The sequence below is a fragment of the Homalodisca vitripennis genome, chromosome X, assembly GCF_021130785.1.
Source record: "Homalodisca vitripennis isolate AUS2020 chromosome X, UT_GWSS_2.1, whole genome shotgun sequence".
Taxonomy (NCBI): Eukaryota; Metazoa; Arthropoda; class Insecta; order Hemiptera; family Cicadellidae; genus Homalodisca; species Homalodisca vitripennis.
Genome location: NC_060215.1, coordinates 93,672,794 through 93,691,247, shown reverse-complemented (window position 1 = coordinate 93,691,247; position 18,454 = coordinate 93,672,794). Strand labels below are relative to the sequence as shown.

Below are 18,454 nucleotides of genomic sequence, written 5' to 3'. Positions count from 1 at the left end.
ACTAAAATTGCAAATAATAATGTGAAGCAGGTACTTACCTCTACAAATATTTATAAATAATTATACATACACAGCAAAATAAACACATTTAGCAAAACATTTTTTAAATTAAAAATTCTCTAGTTAAAAAAATATATTAATATTAACTTGCATTTAAAAAAAAGAACTTTTTATAACTAAAATGGCATCTCAAAAGAACTGGGCAGTTATTTCTACAAAATGTTGTAACCCTTTTAAAACTGATAAACATAAGAAAATGTGTGCAAAATCGCTACGAAATGTAACAGACTGGATGTGTTCTTTAGATTTAGGAATTATTAGTGGCATGAAAATTTGTGATACATGTCGGAAAAAGATTTATGCATCTTACAAGACAGATGAAGAGGTTTTGCAAACTACTGGAACTTCAAATTTGGATGAATCTTTTACTGATCCACAATCCTCTTTAGATTATTTAAATAAATCACTGGAACTAATCGGCGAGTCACCCCTTAAGAAGAAAAAGTTTAATGTACCTAGCTACACAAAAAAGAAATTGGATAAAATTAAAGTTAGCTTAGAAAAGAACTTATTGCCAGAGTCAAGCCAACAGGAAGTTGTTGAGCTTATTGAAGAGTCAGAAATAGAGATGTTGCAACAGCTTAAAGAAAAATTTGCCAGTACAAATAAAAGAAGTGAAAAAATAACAATTTTGTCTATTTTACCTAAAAGCTGGAGTTGTCAAAAAATTGAAAAAGAATTTGAAGTTACAAACTACATGGCTAGAACAGCTAAAAAGTTGGTACAAGAAAAGGGGATTCTTTCAACCCCTAACCCAAAACCTGGAAGAACTCTTGGTGAAGTTACCGCTGAATCTGTAAAAGATTTTTATAATTCTGATGAAGTTAGCAGATTGATGCCAGGGAAAAAAGATTATGTAACAATCAGAAATAAAGAAGGAAAACTCCAGATACAAAAAAGATTGGTTTTTGGCCAATTTGCATGAAATATACCAGTTGTTCAAGGAAAAATTCCCAGAAAACAAAATTGGTTTCTCAAAATTTTGTGACTTAAAGCCCAAAAACTGCATTTTGGCTGGGAAAAGTGGGACACACACTGTATGTGTATGTACCTTGCACCAAAACATTAAGCTGATGATGAATGGAGCAAAAATGCAAGATTTGAAATTTGATGATGAAACTACTCTAAAATCGTATCATTCCTGCCTGGCCAAGATTATGTGCAATCCACCTTCTCAGCATTGTTACATGGATGTGTGTAAAGAATGCCCTGGTATTACTAAATTAAAAGAACTATTGACTACCACATTTAATGATGAAATGATTGATGAAGTCACCTTTAAAAGGTGGGTAACTGTGGATAGGTGTTTGATGGAAACTGTAGTCAAAAGTACGGATGATTTTATTGATGATTTTTTGGAAAAACTTATGAAACTCAAAACTCATTCATTTATAGCCAACCAACAGAAAGAATACTACAGTGAAATAAAAGTAAATTTGACTGAAGGTCACGTGGTAGTAAATTGTGATTTTGCTGAAAATTATTCGTTTGTTGTACAAGATGAAATACAATCCTTCCATTGGACCACATCCCAAGCAACCTTGCACCCTTTTATCATTTATTACAAATGGGAGGGAAAATTGAAACACTTACAGTATGTTTTTATCTCAGAATGCTTAGAACATAATACAGTAGCCTTCTACGTCTTTCAGAAAAAACTCTTAGAAATCTTAAAAGAAAGATTGCCTTTTACGCTCAAGAAGATCACATACTTTTCTGACGGCAGCGCTGCACAGTACAAGAACAAGAAAAACTTCTACAACTTGTGTTTACACAATGCAGATTTCAATGTGGAGGCAGAGTGGCAATTCTTCGCAACATCCCATGGCAAGAGTGCATGCGACGGCCTTGGCGGAACTGTTAAGCGGCTAGCTGCTAAAGCCAGCTTACAAAGACCGTATGACCAACAAATCCTCACACCTAAACAACTATATGATTTTGCTGTGACAAATATAAGAAGCATTGATTTTCAGTACTCCACGATAGAGGACTACCAAGAGACCGAAGAATTGTTGTTGCTGCCTCGATATAGTGAAGTAAAAGCAATCACAGGCACACAAAAGTTTCATTCGTTTCAACCCCATACAGAAAATCAAATTAATGTCAAGCCTTACTATTTCAGCTTTGATGGATCCCTTGAATGTGTGACAACCGTAAAGCTAATAACCCCAACTGATTTGGAAAAAATTCATGGCGGATTTGTGACTGTGGCATATGATGACTCTTGGTGGCTTGGGTGCATTGAAAAGAAAACTAATGACATTTACAAAATTAATTGTTTGCACCCATAAGGTCCAGCACATTCTTTTTTTTATCCACAGCCAAGAGATATACTTGATGTGCCAGGAAATACGCTCTTGCAAACAGTGGACCCAACGACAGCATCCGGAAGAACATATTCTTTGACACCTGAAGAAATGAAGAGCTCTTCTAAAGCTATGGAAATTTATCTCACAAGATTAAGAAGAATTAATGTAAAGTAGTGTTCCATATCAGTAATAAAGAGTGTAACCGTGTACTATGTAAATACTTTCATTACATAAATATTTAAAATTCTAAAAAATACAGGAGTTAGTAATAACATGAATGTGTGGCCTACATAACTATTATATTGTTATTTTTAAATAAAGAAAAACTGCAAAAGATATAACCTAGGTATTTCAGTCACAGAATAAATTGGTTCATGTTTGAGCAAAAGAAGACAAACAAACAATAGGTAAGTGGTGTTAGGCATATACACATTTTCATTATATATATATTTTTTATTATTTTTGTTTTAAACCCTTTAAAAATATTTTTTTAAAGGAATGATTTTAGCAGTTATCAAAATAACTTTAAAGTTTTAACTTTAAAAGTTCAAGTAAACAGAGTCTTAAAAAGATATGCTATTTAAATAATTTAGGTTCATATCAGTTTCATATGTCCCGAGAATAGTATGTGTAGCCCAGAAGCAGCTCACGCACACATAACCGGCAGGTATTCCAGTAGGAAAAAATTGTTTTAAATATGAACCCATTTACACCCCATCCTGAAACTTTGCATGTATGTAGTCAATGATAATGGGCAATACATATATTTTTCCTGATCAAATCCAAGGGACCGTATTTTAGGAATTTCAAAAAATGTTTTTTGAATATTTTTGAAAATTTGTAAATGTATGTAACATAGTCATGTGATACATCTAATTGAAGGGAATTTCAAGAGGAAGAGAATGCTACAAATTTTAGCTCTCTAGGTGCTATAGTTTTGGAACTAGGTCATTTTTAAATAATCGTAAATTGACTGAAAACTGTATTTTTTTTTGCTTTTTAAATGCCTGTAACTCAAAAACGAAAAGCCCAAAAAATTTGAAATTTTGGATTTTAACTATTTCTTGTAGGTAGAACACATAAACAAAAAATCATACAAATCTGAGAGGTCAAGGTTCAAATCATAGTGTAGAATTGGTTGATTTCGCATGGAATGACCCAGACATTGTTTTAACCTAACATATTATATATCAAATTAAAGAGGAGAACACAGAGTTTTAGAAAATGTGCCTTTTTATGATAAAATAATTGTTTGAACAAATAAACAAAATTATCTAAAAAAAATAAAATTTGAAAAATTGTAACTTTGAATAAATGTTTTATTTTTCAACCCCCCAATGTTGTATAAACTTGTTTAACCCTGGAACTGGCCATCATTTTTCCCAAAATGGCAGGTACTTTTTGGTGATTTTGTAAGGGTTTTGTATTTTAATCACTGCTCATCTATTTTTTAAGATAAAAACATTTTAAAAACAGCAATGTCTTTAGAAATAAATGTAGTTTCCCAAAAAAATATTAAAGATTGAATCATTTAATGTATTTTTATTTATTTACAGATTAACGTAAAAATATTAGTAAAGAATAAATTTTTCTCAAAATGTATTACCTCTCAGGTAATATGAAATTTTTTAGAATAATTCTAAACTATACAAAAGTTTGCTTATATACCTCAATTACAAATTACAAAATAATAATTAGGTAAAAGAAGTTTATTGATACTTTTGAATAATATATCTATAAAAACTACAAAATCTGAAAAAAGTTTGTATAGCACTATTATGTATAGGCTACCATTGTGAGATTTTGGAATCTATTGGATGAACAAATATTTGTTTCTAAGAGATAAATATATGTAGAAGACAAAAATATGATATTTATAGAAGTTTACATTGTATCAGATATTTTTATATGGCAACAAACTTTTTTTTATTTTTCAAAAGTCAAAATTGTGAAATAAATGCCTAACTTTTTTAGCTAACAAATTTCTTTTCATCCAAAAATTATTTATAAAGATAGTACGTTTATTGAAGTTTACAAAAATGTACAACAATGTATTTTTATCTCTATTACTTTTTTGTTAAAAAAATAAAACAAGCGATGGTCATAGAAATAAAACGCTAATACCTTCAGAAAAAATAAAAAAACTTTATTGTCCAAAATACATGAATATGCTTTTATAATAAATACCTTTGCAAAAATTTAAATCAAAATTTAATTTTAATTAAAATTAAATTTTCTACAAAATAATAAAACACTGAACCTACGTGAATATAGGCTTATCTTCAGTTTCACAAAAATCCAACCTATTCACTAAAACTTAACCTAACCTCTACATTTTTCACTTCACTAATTAAAAAAAAAAAACTAAACAAACTTTTATTTATACACAGTAAATAACGAAAAGCCCAAAATATCCAAATAAATAGCAAGCAATACACTAATACCGGCAATGGCGTAATAACAACAAAGAAATCAACATGGCAACCAAGCGATGCGTTGTTCTTCTCTACTGGCTAAGTCGGTGATTGCGCAACAGAACAAAAATAAAATACTAGTTCATAGTCTTCGTTGACGATACTGTTGCTTAGAGCAATACTTCTTCTTTGTTTTGATATTATTTTCACTATTTCCAGACAACGATAAAGTAACAAAAATAAAAAATTTAATGAAGCTATTTTCGACGCATTAGGCATTTTGGGATTTTACAAAACACGAGCTTTTCAAACGCTCATTTTATAAACATTTATTTTCCTACTGGCTATTGAAAAGATGTTTCTGAAAGCCAAGAATACACTGTTTTCAATGACGACACTTACGATCGTGTAGAACGTAAACTCACGATAGGAAATTTTTACAAACATACGGTAATTTTAGCGTGTTCGGAAATTACGCAAACAAATGGCAATCGGAAATGTGAACATCCAAGTTTAGAATTTTATAATGAAAGATTTAACGTAACTATAGAACGTTTTATGATATAATATGAAACCTTGGATCTTTATCTTTAGATTTACGTATGTTTTACTTTTAACAAAGTAAAAATAGACTTGCTGTGAGAGATCATATTACGACATAGTTAATGCATCGAAAATAGCTTAGTGCCATTTTGAAACTGTAGTTAATGCGTCGATAATCGCTTAAAGCCAGTTGCAGGGTTAAACCACCTAATGTTCTATAAATGTGTTAAAAAAAATAAAATTAACATAAAATAAAGAAAATATTCATGTTAGTACTAATGGAAGGCCTATCATAATCATAATCAGAATCATTCACGTCTTGATTATTAGGCCTAACCTCAAAATCTGGATCACGATCATTGTCGTTGAGAAACTCACTCTACGATCCAGAATCATAAATTTGACCCAAGATTCTTCAACTGAATCGCAGATGATCTTTTATTTTCATTAAAAATACGATTATCCTCCAAATCGTGCTCAGAATCTGACATCATATCACGTATCATGCGCATCGTTATTTTGTCTAAATGATTACTCATTTTACACAATGATCAAGAAAAATAAAACTTGTATCACTAAGAAACCAATCAAAATAAACTAAACCATCACTAAACAAACATTTATCACTTTATTCAGTAACAGTGGAACTTTGTTTATAAATAACAATGCTCGCATCACTGCATCGTCAGTCAGTTACGTAACTAAGCAGTTGTGCAATAGTTGAAAATACTATTTTTACAGCTGCAAAACTGTTACTTGTTATAAAAAGACGTATAAAAATATAAACAATATAACATAGAAAATAGTCTGAAACAACTAAACCCGATTTTTTACCGAAAACCTAAACGTATTGAATTAAGTGCGGGAGCCCAAGTATAGGTCGGGCTCCGTATACAACGGCGTGCGTGCTAGCCCGACCTGTACTCGGGCTCCGTATTCAGTGTGTTAAAAGTACGCAATTCAATCGAACAATGTAATTTTTTTAATAATTTTAACAAATACAAGGTAATATTATAAGGATACAATAATTTATAAAAATGTGCAGAGTTCAGGTCTTCTTGATGAAATGGTTAAGAAGATAAAAGTGCGTACTATGCAAACGTTTAAAATAAGCACCTTTTTGTTATGGGACAAGATAGACATCTCTAGTTTTTCACCATTTGTCTTCTTTTAACAAGATCTTTCTAATGAGGTATCGCGTGATGGGGTGTGCCATATGAAATTTTGGGGTTACCCCCAATATCCACCATTTTGGAAAAAGGGACAAAGTTCCAAATTTATTACTTTCTAAATAGTCTATTAATTGATTATAGAAAACTTTTTCCAGTATTTTTGAGAAAATTGGTAATAAAGAAATAGATCTATAGCTAGAAGGGTCATGAGAGTTCCCTTTTTTGAAAATGAGTATTACTTAACCCATTGCGGATCGTGAAAACGGCGCGCGCGCGGGCCTTAGAGTACGAATTAATCCGTATTACAACGCAGCACCCGCAGTGTTTGCACGCCTACCTGCCTGCTTAGCGCGCTCGCTAATTAGGCCAGCGTATATAATTATACATGTTTTTGTTTGTTTATGTTGTTATTTATGTTATATAAACATTATACAGATCATATTAGACAAGTATATTATACTAGAACAAATGTAAAAATACAGGTACATAACATTTTTACTAACGTTTTTTGCGTGTTGTAGCTGTTTGATGTAGGACGGATCAAACGTTTTACACAATAAAAAAATGTTCTAATAAAACTGTCAATTCAAGAAACAACTAATCTAATATTTACAAAATATTGAGACTGTCTTTGTCTTAGTAGTGGATTTTGGTGTGATAGTCACGGAAACAATTATACGCGTGATAGAATCGTCTCCATCCTCAATAACACTATCGATATCACTTTCATCACTTCCACTTTCTAATAATAGTCTATCTAATTCAGATGATCGTAAATTATCACCCATTTTATTTACGTACACGCACACGAGGCAAAGGAAAATCGAACGCCACGACTGTACGACTCAGACAAACAATTTGTCGCAAATAAAAACGTTATTGACCGATAACGAGGGGAGTATTTGTGGACAGGTACCAGAGATAAGATAGGAAGCCAGTCCAGGAAAACGGACTATAAATAATCTCCGAGACTTATAACAGCGATAAGCGTTCAAAACAAATGAGTCATCCTTACCACGTCATCCGCGTGAGGGTCACGTCATTGTGCTTTTGGTCCACGCCTCGCTCCGCGTCACCCTCACGTCGTTGATCCGCAATGGGTTAAGCAATTCTTAATTTACATGGGAAGAACCCAGATATCAATGCTGAATTTACAATATGTGTTTAAGGTTTAAGGATAGATGTTTAAATACATTTATTAGTATTTCATCGATTCCACTAGAATATTTATTTTCAAAAGCCATCACTAACTTGTAAAGTTGTTCTTCATTGGTTTTCTTAAATTTAAAAGTATTTGAAGTGTCCATAAGGCACTTTTGGTCTAATGATAAGCACTTTTGGCTGGTGTGTTATCATTAGAAGGTTATGACGCAAAATGTGTTAACGCAACTTACTTAATAAGTTACGATGATGCTTCTATTGTGCCCTTAACAGTCCTCTTCCGTCGCTTGTTCAAAAGAGGGTTGTTGGAATTGTTGAGTGCCTTGATGTGCACTTGGTCATAGTCAACACGCATGGTAGCTAGTGAGCGGGTCATCTCTTCCTGCACCTCAGGCCACAAGTCCTCACCCTCTCTCAACAGTCGTCCTGTATGTAGTGGGGTCTGTGGAACACTGGTGTATTGCTGGAACATAACCATTCTGTTCAGACAGCTCTTACAATTTTAATGGTGAATTTCTGTTGCTCATGCTTTATATACCTCTAAATTATATAAGAACATCTTATTTTGCCAACTTTCAATCAATGATCCAGGATGGTTTCACACTCTTGAGTAATTATTATATTGATGGTAAAAAAATCAGTAAGTCATTGGTCATTGTTTGATTAGGGCTAATAGAGCACTGTAACCATGTTTAAAGTATGTATAAATTCAAACTGTTACCTATTTAGCCTTGCAATGCAAATATCAAAAGAATTTTTACTTAAATACATATAGTAACAACTCTCATAGTAAAGACAATGCTGTAATAGATATTTTTTAGATATTTCTGTTTTCTATAGTGTTGGGTTTAGACACTTTGCCAGACTAAGCAGGCTGTAGTGTCATCAGTTTTAAGATTTATTTACACACACTGTCAGAATTATATATACATAATACATTAACACAAACTAATCATTAGTTAATATGTTATTGTGCTCCATCACTCTAAGCGCTCACCAAAAATATCTACTCCCACATGGTCTGAGGAAGCATAATGTTATGTGCTATGTATTTTTATGGTGTTGTGTACTAAGTGTGTATATCTGGGAGGAAATTTTAAAAATTTACAATTACCTCTACTTCCTGTGACAAGGTAAGTGAACCCAATACTCCAGCAGAAGGAAATATTGAAATATCAAAATATACCATATAAGAACAATATATTTTAGAAAGAAATTTTGTAACTGACCAAAGTAACACAAGTTACCTCTATTAGTTATGAGAGTAATTTGCCTAAAACGTTATACCTCAACCTCAAGCAGATGTAAGCTCTTATACAGTACAGGATCCACAACCTTGCAGTGTGGTGAAAATCCACATTTGTATGAAATCATGGAGCTAGACTGGAAAGTCGGTAAACATTCCTGAGTGAGTGAGAATACCTATAAAGCACCGGGCTAGAACCAAAGATGAATTTTTGAAAGTGCAAGCAGTACTTAACGGTCATCGATCCGTGGATTATATAGTTTGCCTTACACTGACTAGGGCAAGCACTCCAACAAACAACATGTACTTTTGTGAGTGTTTTGGAGTGAAATGCAGACAATTCCAAGACAAAGTGGAACACACTCAGAGGATTGAGGAGAAACACTCTCGTGTACTGCCTTCCTATGGATGAATATAGTTCTGTATTCCAGGCAGATGTTATGGCTCTGTTATGGAGTGCACCTGTGATAATCTGAATATTGGAGTAAAGGACAAGAGAAACAACACTTTCTCCGACAGCCAGGCTGTCCCAAAGTGCTGTTTTCTCCTATAATTTCAGGTCAAGGATTGTTTGCGATTCTTACATTGCAGTCTCCAAGTTGGGCAGTGTGTGTTGGGTCCCCGGCCACGCTGGAATTACAAGTATAGGAACCACTGATGAATTGACAAATATAAAATCTTCAGCGAAGTCCATGGGACCTCAGCCGTTCCGCGGAATATTCAGGAGTCATTTAATTAATAAGATTGGCTACAACCTCAGTGCATCCTTCTAGAGAATTTTCTTACTTGCAGCTAGAGAGAGATGTTCTGTATCAGATTACAGAGCTTGTAATAGGGCACTGTCATCTGGAAAAGCTCTTTCACAGGATGGGAATCCTCAGTGGAAATTTGTTAAGTAAACTGTGATTAAAACATAAGAAGGCTGATGAGCATGTGTATTTTGATTGCAGTGGGGTTGAGGAAAAAAGAGTTCAAGTCTTTACAACACTGGTTAAGTACCTCATTAGTAAAGTAGAGCATTTCATCAAGCTTTTTGAATTGGCCGAAATGTACAGAAAAACTCCTTTATTTAGGTCCATTCTTTTGAATAAAATAGAATATAATGGATTGAGATAGTATGCACATTAAAAAATTATTTTACACAGTATTATGGGTTGTACTTTGTAATAAAAATATATCTATATTTTATTCTTATATCTAAGTGATATACATGCCAAATGTCTTCTAAATCTTTCCACTATTTGTGTGATTGAGTATCAAACATCTGAACACCTTCACAAAACTTTTACATTTATAATTTAATAAGATAACATTATGTATAAATGGGATTTGCTGTAGAGAAAATAATTATCTGTTTGTGTGAATGGGAGGCTTTGAGCGAAGGTGTTTGGCCTAAAAGACTCATAAAAGAACTATGGTTATATAGTCACAATGGAAACATGGGAGTCAACTTTTAAATGACCCAAATCAACATTGGTCATAAGTGTTTCTGCCATTATCTGAAAACAATTGGAAGGAGCGACTAAAGCGCCTGCCATTATTCTCAAGAGAAAGACGTTCCTGAGCACACTTTTTTCCTTTGCAATAGATTGGAAAAGGAAAGGTTGAGATACCACTGTACCACTGGACAGTTGTATCCGAGACCTTAGTCCTTGTCATGATCCGACTTGAAGAAATGTAGTGTGCTGCCAGTAAGATAACTGTTTCCGTTAACCGCTGGAACTTTAAAGGTAAAGAAGAACTCAAGGCACTCACCCAGTATTGCTCTAAAGTGGTTCGAGTTTGGTGGGCATTAAGGAAGAGGCTGGGAGCACTTAGTGGCTGGGAGGTAGGTTTTAGTGGCTGGGAGATAGGTTTTAGTGGCTAGGAGGTAGGTTTTAGTAGCCAAGAGGTCTTTGCATTAGAGTGGAGGGAATGGGAGTCCCTAATGTATCCAGTAGCAGAGTCAATCTTTGGAGAAAAAGAAAAAAGGCACATAACAGTCATACACTGTGTAATTTTAGTGTTTATGGCACAAGCTGTGTTACAATGCAAATTTTAATTTTATCACTTATAGAATTTTCTTTTGTGGTTTGGATGTATCTTAGAATATTAAAAAGGTAATTTTTTCTGTCATGGCTTTTGAAGGAATATATAAAATAATAAAATCATCTTATTAATGGTTTATACAAAATTTGTATCTAGACAAAAGTAATTCATACTTAAATAGTAGGAGAAGATAAACAAACCAAAGAAGCCAGTGTTTATGGATATGTTTTTTGTAAAGAATACATTACTGTGTAAGTAATTTTATTTATATCATTGTGTAAATGCTTTAAGATATTTGTTATTAATAAATTATTATCAATTGTATTAGTGGTTACCAATGTAGATTAGTATATATTTTTTAATGAATTTGAAGATAAAGATTGTGTTAAACTTTGATCACTTGTTTATTACAAATGTATTAAATGAATGAGGAGATACATAAATACCAGCTTTTGAATAAAACCTTGTAATTATAAATGTTACCAGATATTTTACCCATACATATATATGATAATCTGTGGTATGCAGTATATTCAACTTAAAATTCAGAAGCATTAAAATTATTAAAGTGAATTCCCTAAATTATTACATAGCACCAGGAAATTATGAGTTGTACTTTTTTAATGCAACTCTCATTAACAAACATTTTTTATTACGAAATGATCAAATAAAAAACACGTATGTGGCAAATAGAGCTTAAATGTATTATTTTCAAAACCAAACACTTTCTATTTAATTTTGGGAGAAGCGTGTAGAAAATAGCATTAACAATTGGGCAGTTACAAGAGTTATCTGATAAGGCAGCTCATACAAATGAAGAGTAAATGCTTCAGGTGCCATTAATTTCTGCATATTTGTAAATAACTAGTGTGAAATTTTCCTTTCTTGTGATAAATCTTCCTAATCAGTAACAATCAGACAAATTTCAATTGTTTGTTTAATTTCGTATATGGTATAGTTTTGTTAGGTAAATAATCATCCACTCCATTCAAATAACCTTAAACTACTCAATAATAATTTCCATCCTGAACTGAATCTATTAATAAATTACTACTCATATTCATTTTGAAATTTAGGACTGTTTGCAATGACAGTGGGCAAGACTAGTCTGTTGTGTTGGAGTGGATAAGTAGGCTGCACATAAATGAGTAATTTTTATAAATACTGACTGCAATCCACTGGTTGTTCATGACTTGGTTGATATTGAGGCGTTTGTTGGTATCCACTCGCAGCATGCCCTGTATGAGATCCTTCGCATCCTGGGACACGTTCTGCCATTCTGGATCAGGGAAACTGTAAGAACCAGTCTTGATCCTGTTTCTCATTCCAGGGGAGATTGGTTGACCATTGTCACTGTAGAATGGTGGATAACCACACAATCTGCAAACATAATCCAACACCCAAAATTTAAATTTTTAAAATGATGAGTGGATAATTAATCGCTTCAAATGTTAGTGTCTGATTTATTTTTACACTGAATTTTTCAAATTGTTTAACATAAATTTACACTGAATCAATTAAGTAAATTTAAGTTAGTGTTTTCATCATTATTATTCGAATTTAGATGTTGTATATATAGCTTGTTTAGTCATAGCTGTTAAGTTGAAGACTATTCTGTGACAATGTATAACTACCTCTATAAGTACAACATTGTGCACTCATCTTAGCAATAGTATATTCCTGATCTGATTAATTGTTCCTAAAATATACTACTACAATATAAAATTACTAAAATATCAATAACAATTAAACAGTACACAATCGTTACTAATTAGAGATTAAAAAACACATAAAACAAAATCCAGAGCCTGAATGTCTTGATAACCAGTCTCACGAATCCTAAGCAGATTTTGTGAAGATTAACATCACCGGAAATGTACAGTTAAATTAAAAAAAAAAAAACTAAAATGAATGCCTGTCGAATTGTAGTCGTGAGATAGGAATATCTGATCCATATTCAAAAACAACTCTTCAAAATTTAAACCAAAATTCCAAACAAATAATTTTCTAAATTCAAAATTGTTCAAAAAACGTTCGAGTCATACATATCAACGCTCAAAAAGCTATCAATACGGTAGATGAGCTGTTTGTGTGATGAGAAAAACTAGTTGTCTCCGGACTATACAGATCTCCAAGTGGATGTTGTTTTAAATAAAATTGAATTTCTGAAAAACTTTTATCTTTGAATAAACTAAAATTTATTTTAATTGGGGATTTATATATTAATCTTTTGAACCACACTGATCCCAAAACTCAGTGACTTTAAGATATTCTTAAAATATCTTACCACAATGTAGATTTAGTATATATTTTTTAATGAATTTGAAGATAAAGATTGTGTTAAACTTTGATCACTTGTTTATTACAAATGTATTAAATGAATGAGGAGATACATAAATACCAGCTTTTGAATAAAACCTTGTAATTATAAATGTTACCAGATATTTTACCAGATTGATTGATTGATTGATTGATTCTTTTCATCTAAATTGTTTAGTGAACGTACCGACAAGTGTAACCGCATCAACAAGCACAACCATCGACAACATAATTATAAATATTCCAAACACTTCGGTCCATATGTTTAACCTAGCCATCTCTGATCACTTTGTGTAGGAAGTCGTTGTTAACGGATATTTGCTAAAACCCATACCACCATTTTTTAACCATGTTTTAAACTGAAAATTGAACATCTGTTAAGCCTGTGAATATTAAACAGCTGAACAGATATCTTAAAATTGAGAAATGGGACATTATGGATAATAATGAACCTCCAGATGAACAGTATAAAATGTTTAATGATTTTCTAAAATTTTATTTGGATATATCTTCTCCTTTCAAAAGAGTCAGAGAATCATTACAAACCTAGAATAAATATATGGGTCACTCGCAGTATTCTTGTATCCGTGTATCTTGTATTTGTACTCAGGGTCAAAATAGTGTCTGTAGTGTCTTTAAGTGGCATAAAATTAAACCTATTGATGTTATTAAGTATATTAACAGTTTAAGTATGTCTTGCAGTGAAGATTGTTATGGTTTACCTAATAAGAGTCATGAAGGAAATTATTGACGTTATAGTTGAACCATTGACATTTCTTTTTAATATGATGCTAGAACAAGGTATATATCCTAAAGCGCTTAAAGTAACAAAGGTGACTCCAGTTTACAAAAGAGGTGAAAAATTAAATGAATCTAGCTACCGACCAATTTCGTTAGTCCCTATAGTAAAGTAAAATATTTGAATCTGTGTAAAGGAACAGTTAAATACATTTCTTATTGCAAATAATCTTTTTTGTGCTGAACAGTTTGGATTTGTGCCCGGTAAAAATACAATTAAAGCAGTAGAAAATATGGTCAATGAAGTACTAATAAACTTTGAAAATAAATTGTTATCCTCGGCATTATTAATTGATTTAACAAAAGCCTTTGATTGCATTTGTCACGAGCTTTTGTTTAAAAAATTGTTTGTTTATGGTATCAGGGACAGAGAGCTAAGGCTGCTGCAGTCATACTTGACTAATAGAGAGCAAATGGTTGTCCAGGGGAATGACAGATCTAGTTTAAAAAAGATAGAAAGTGGTGTTCCACAAGGATCTGTCCTTGGCCCCCTATTTTTTATAATTGCTGTCAATGATTTGCCTACTAACATTCCTTGCACAACAATACTGTATGCAGATGATACTACACTTCTCAACAGTAATCACCATCTGGATGTATTAATAAGAGAAGAGAGCCAAGCTTTTGAAAGGGCCTTAGAATGGTTTGCTAAATATTTCTTTGTTGTAAAACACACACAAAACAGAAAAATAATATTTTCATTCAACCATACATACAAATATATCAAACCAGTTAAGTTATTAGGTATAAATCTTGACAGTAGGTTGAGTTGGGATTGCCATGTGGAGCAACTATGTAAAAAATTGTCCATAGTCGTGTTTCTTCTTAGGAAACTAAGAAACTGTATTACTGCAGATAAGTTGTTAACTGCTTATTATGCATTTTTCCATTCCCACATAAGATATGGAATAACTCTATGGGGCAACTATTGTAGTGCACAAAATGCTTTCACATGTCAAAAAAAGGCTTTAAGAGCAATCAAGAATGTTTCTGATAGAGAGTCATGTTTATCAATTTTCAAAGAATTTAAAATAATGACTCTTCCAAATCTGTATATTTATTGCTGCTTGATCGATGTTAAGGAATCTTTAAATACCCTTTCTACAAGAAAACAGACTCATGATTATTTTACTAGGAAAAACCATCTTCTTGACTTAGCATTTAGTTAGATTAGAAAAAACCAGAAGTAGTCATATATGTATGAAAATTAAATTATTTAATAAACTGCCTAAAAATGCATGGGATGTGCCCTTGAAACAGTTCAAAAAAGTAATAGATAGATGGTTGAAGGATAATATTTTTTACTCCATTGACAAATTTTTGGCCTGTGATATTAGTACATCAAGTTTTTGACGTCTGAATTTTTAATTATGTGTTTGTCTTGTTTTAATAGCTGTTATATGTCTTATATGTCTGTTATATGTCTAAGAGCTAAAGTTTTATCCCTCCATTTCTATTAAAAGTAATAATAATAAGAATTTCAAAACACTTTTTAAATCATACAAAAGATTTTACAGAAAGGTTATCAGAGCCGCGAAAGCTTATGCCATCAATTGTGCCCTAGAACAAATAGACAATTTTTCAAACACACCTGGAATATTATTAATGACAAAAAATCTCAAGTTTCCAAAAATTTAAAAACTGAAAACTGATGTTAATGGCAAAATCTTTGAAGTACCAAAAGGAGTGGCCCATGAGCTTAATAAAATGTTTCCTCAGTCACTTTGCTTCATCCATCATTTAAAGTCCATCATCTCTTAGGGAATAGCCTGGTCTCATTTATGGTGTTAGCTTCTGATAGCGAGGTGAGTGGCTCGTGTTGTACATAGACTGAATGTGAAAAACTCCTGAGACATCAATGGTATGTCTATGTAGTTGCTTAAACGCTACTGCAAGTATATTTTAACACCAGTAACAAAACTAATCAACCCTTCTTTAAAAAAAGTAACAAAACTAATCAACTCTACTTTTAAAAAGTAATTTTTTCATCAAAAAACCGTTAGCCATTCCAATTTTTAAAAAGGACGATCCATTGCAGCCCAGCAATTACCGTCCTATATCAATAATTAAGTTTTCAGTAAAGTCTATAAAAGTATTTCTAGACAGACAAACTATTTTTAGAAAATAAAAAATTCAGAACAGTGATCTGTACTGCTTCTCAAAGTGCACCTCGGTGAAGAGTATGGACATCAACAATTACGGGACAAAGGGTAGGAGCAACTATCAAATATGACAACATAGAACAACAGCTTCTGCAGAGCTCCCAAAACAATATAGTGTAAGACTAATCAACAGGCTTCCTGAGGAGCTTAAAAACATTCAAAATTTCAGTCAATTTAAAGCTTGTTGAAAACTCCTTGTGGTGTCAGGTGTGTTTTATTCTGTTCATGAGTTCCTGATGCACCACTGGGCAATGAATCTTGCCCTATTCAAATTGCGTGTTGTACCTCATGGCAGCTGCCTCGGCCTAATTTTTTTCAATTTGTAAACATCAGACTTCCCGCTGTGTGTGCAAAGTTGCACCATCCATTTGTATGCAGATGACTGTCAGATGCATCTCGCTTATGAGCTGGATATGATAGAAATTGCCATCTAATGCTGATCTACACCACATGTCAACAAGGTCAATCCTGCAATGTCAAATGCACAGTCCTGCATATTGCTCCACACAATCTATTACAGGCCTTTAATGAGAGTGTGGTGGTGGTGGTGCCCGACAGTGAGAGCTTAGCCATGTGCGATGGAATTAAGAATCTTGGCGTCGTTTGGACTGTGGCCTCACTTTTTCCTATCATTTCTCATGTCACCTAGTGTGCGACCGGCAGATTGAGGGGTTTGTGTAGATTTAAAACATTACTGCCGGAGACTACGAAACTGCATTTTATGCAGACGTTAGTCCTGTCAGTCTTGTACTACTTATCTACCTGCCTATGGGAACTGCATTTTGAGAGAGGATGTTGGCTGAGTCCAAGAGCTGCAGAACTGAGCCATCAGTTCATTTTCAACCTGAGATGGTTTGATCATCTCTCCTTTCTCTGATGCTGTCAAGTTACTTCCCATGGAGGCAGTGTGCAGGATGCTGACGTGTTGCATGGTTCAACAAGGTTCTTAAATTTAGAAAACCACAGTACCTCAGCAAGAAACTGTTGTATCAGGAGGAGGTCTCTCAAAGAAGCACCCGCCAAAATAGAAGGCTTTACTTTCCAAAATTGGGGCTGGAAGTTAGATGAAGAGGCTTCTCTTATTTTGGTTCTGGCATTTGCAATGGCCTCCCCAAATAAATTACAAGTATTGTATCTTGTTCAACTTAGATAAGATGAAGGAATTTTTAATCAATACCAACTAGAGTTTGTGGGTGCTGACCTGTGATTTAGGTAGTTTTGTAAGTTTTAGTTAGTATTTAGTGTTGACCTGAGTTGATTTAAAAAAAAAGTTGTTTGCTGAAATACACTCATAAATAAAGGCATTTTTATTTTATTAATTTATTTGTAAAACATACATCTAATATTTAATACATATGCATACATTACAATGATACTTGGAATATAATGTATATTGCCATACTGCAATACAGAATTATTAATTTTGTTCAAGGACGTCCTCTCTGAAGAGAATAGCTCTCTTTTTGCAGTTGGTAATATTGGTTGCGATTACAATGAGAGTCTAAAATTATTTCTGTTACTACTGTCAAAAGCTGCAGGTGGTTTCTGATAAGGGGCTGATTTTATTTAAATTGGATTGTTGATCATGTTTTTAGTTTCCATTAACATGGCTGGTATTATATCTATACCAGGTTAAAAGAAAGCACCTGTAATTTCTTCAAGAAAAATACCATCTTAGTCAGTTATTCAATTTTATGCCTGGACATGTATACTTTTACTTCTTTTGTTCAGGTAAATGGGACCATGGATAAACAAACATGATGTATTTACAAAGCATCATGAAGAATTTTATGTTTTCATACTGCTCTAAACTCTACTGTTCTAATGCTACATTAAGCAATTTACTTTAGCTTTAAAAACGGAAAGATGTCTGATGGCTTGACACTTTTGACAGTAGTAGTGCAACCAAAGGAAGAGAAATTTCCACTTTAGCAAACTCCTGCATGGATATAAGTAACAATTTCAGGAACTTAATGACTATATGATATCAGTTATAAGTAAATTTTAAAAAAATTAAAAGACAAGCTTTGTAATAATTTTCAACTCTGCAACCTTTAAAAACCAAAAAAAGGTTTTAAACAGCTGATGGTTGTTCTGTCAATTGTGGTAATCAAATGTTGAGTGGTATTTAAACAATTTTTACATTTATTAGAACAAGTCAATCAATATTCGTATTTATTTTATTTGTAAAACAATGTTTTACTGTTTGCCCCAAATAAAACAATTTTCTTTAGCGTAGTAG

General features: G+C 32.7%; 1 protein-coding gene across 1 annotated transcript in view; it reads right to left on the bottom strand.

Moving 5' to 3' along the window:
* Nucleotides 1–18,454, bottom strand: part of LOC124369529 (MAP kinase-activated protein kinase 2) — a 71,351-nt gene that overhangs the window by 10,568 nt on the left and 42,329 nt on the right. Inside the window, exons 7-8 of the mRNA XM_046827551.1 lie at nt 12,103–12,313; nt 7,893–8,122 (exon numbers count right to left, since the gene is read on the bottom strand). Of these exons, the coding sequence (XP_046683507.1) occupies nt 7,901–8,122; nt 12,103–12,313 (433 nt within the window). The 3' untranslated portion in view covers nt 7,893–7,900. The remainder of the gene's footprint in view (nt 1–7,892; nt 8,123–12,102; nt 12,314–18,454) is intronic.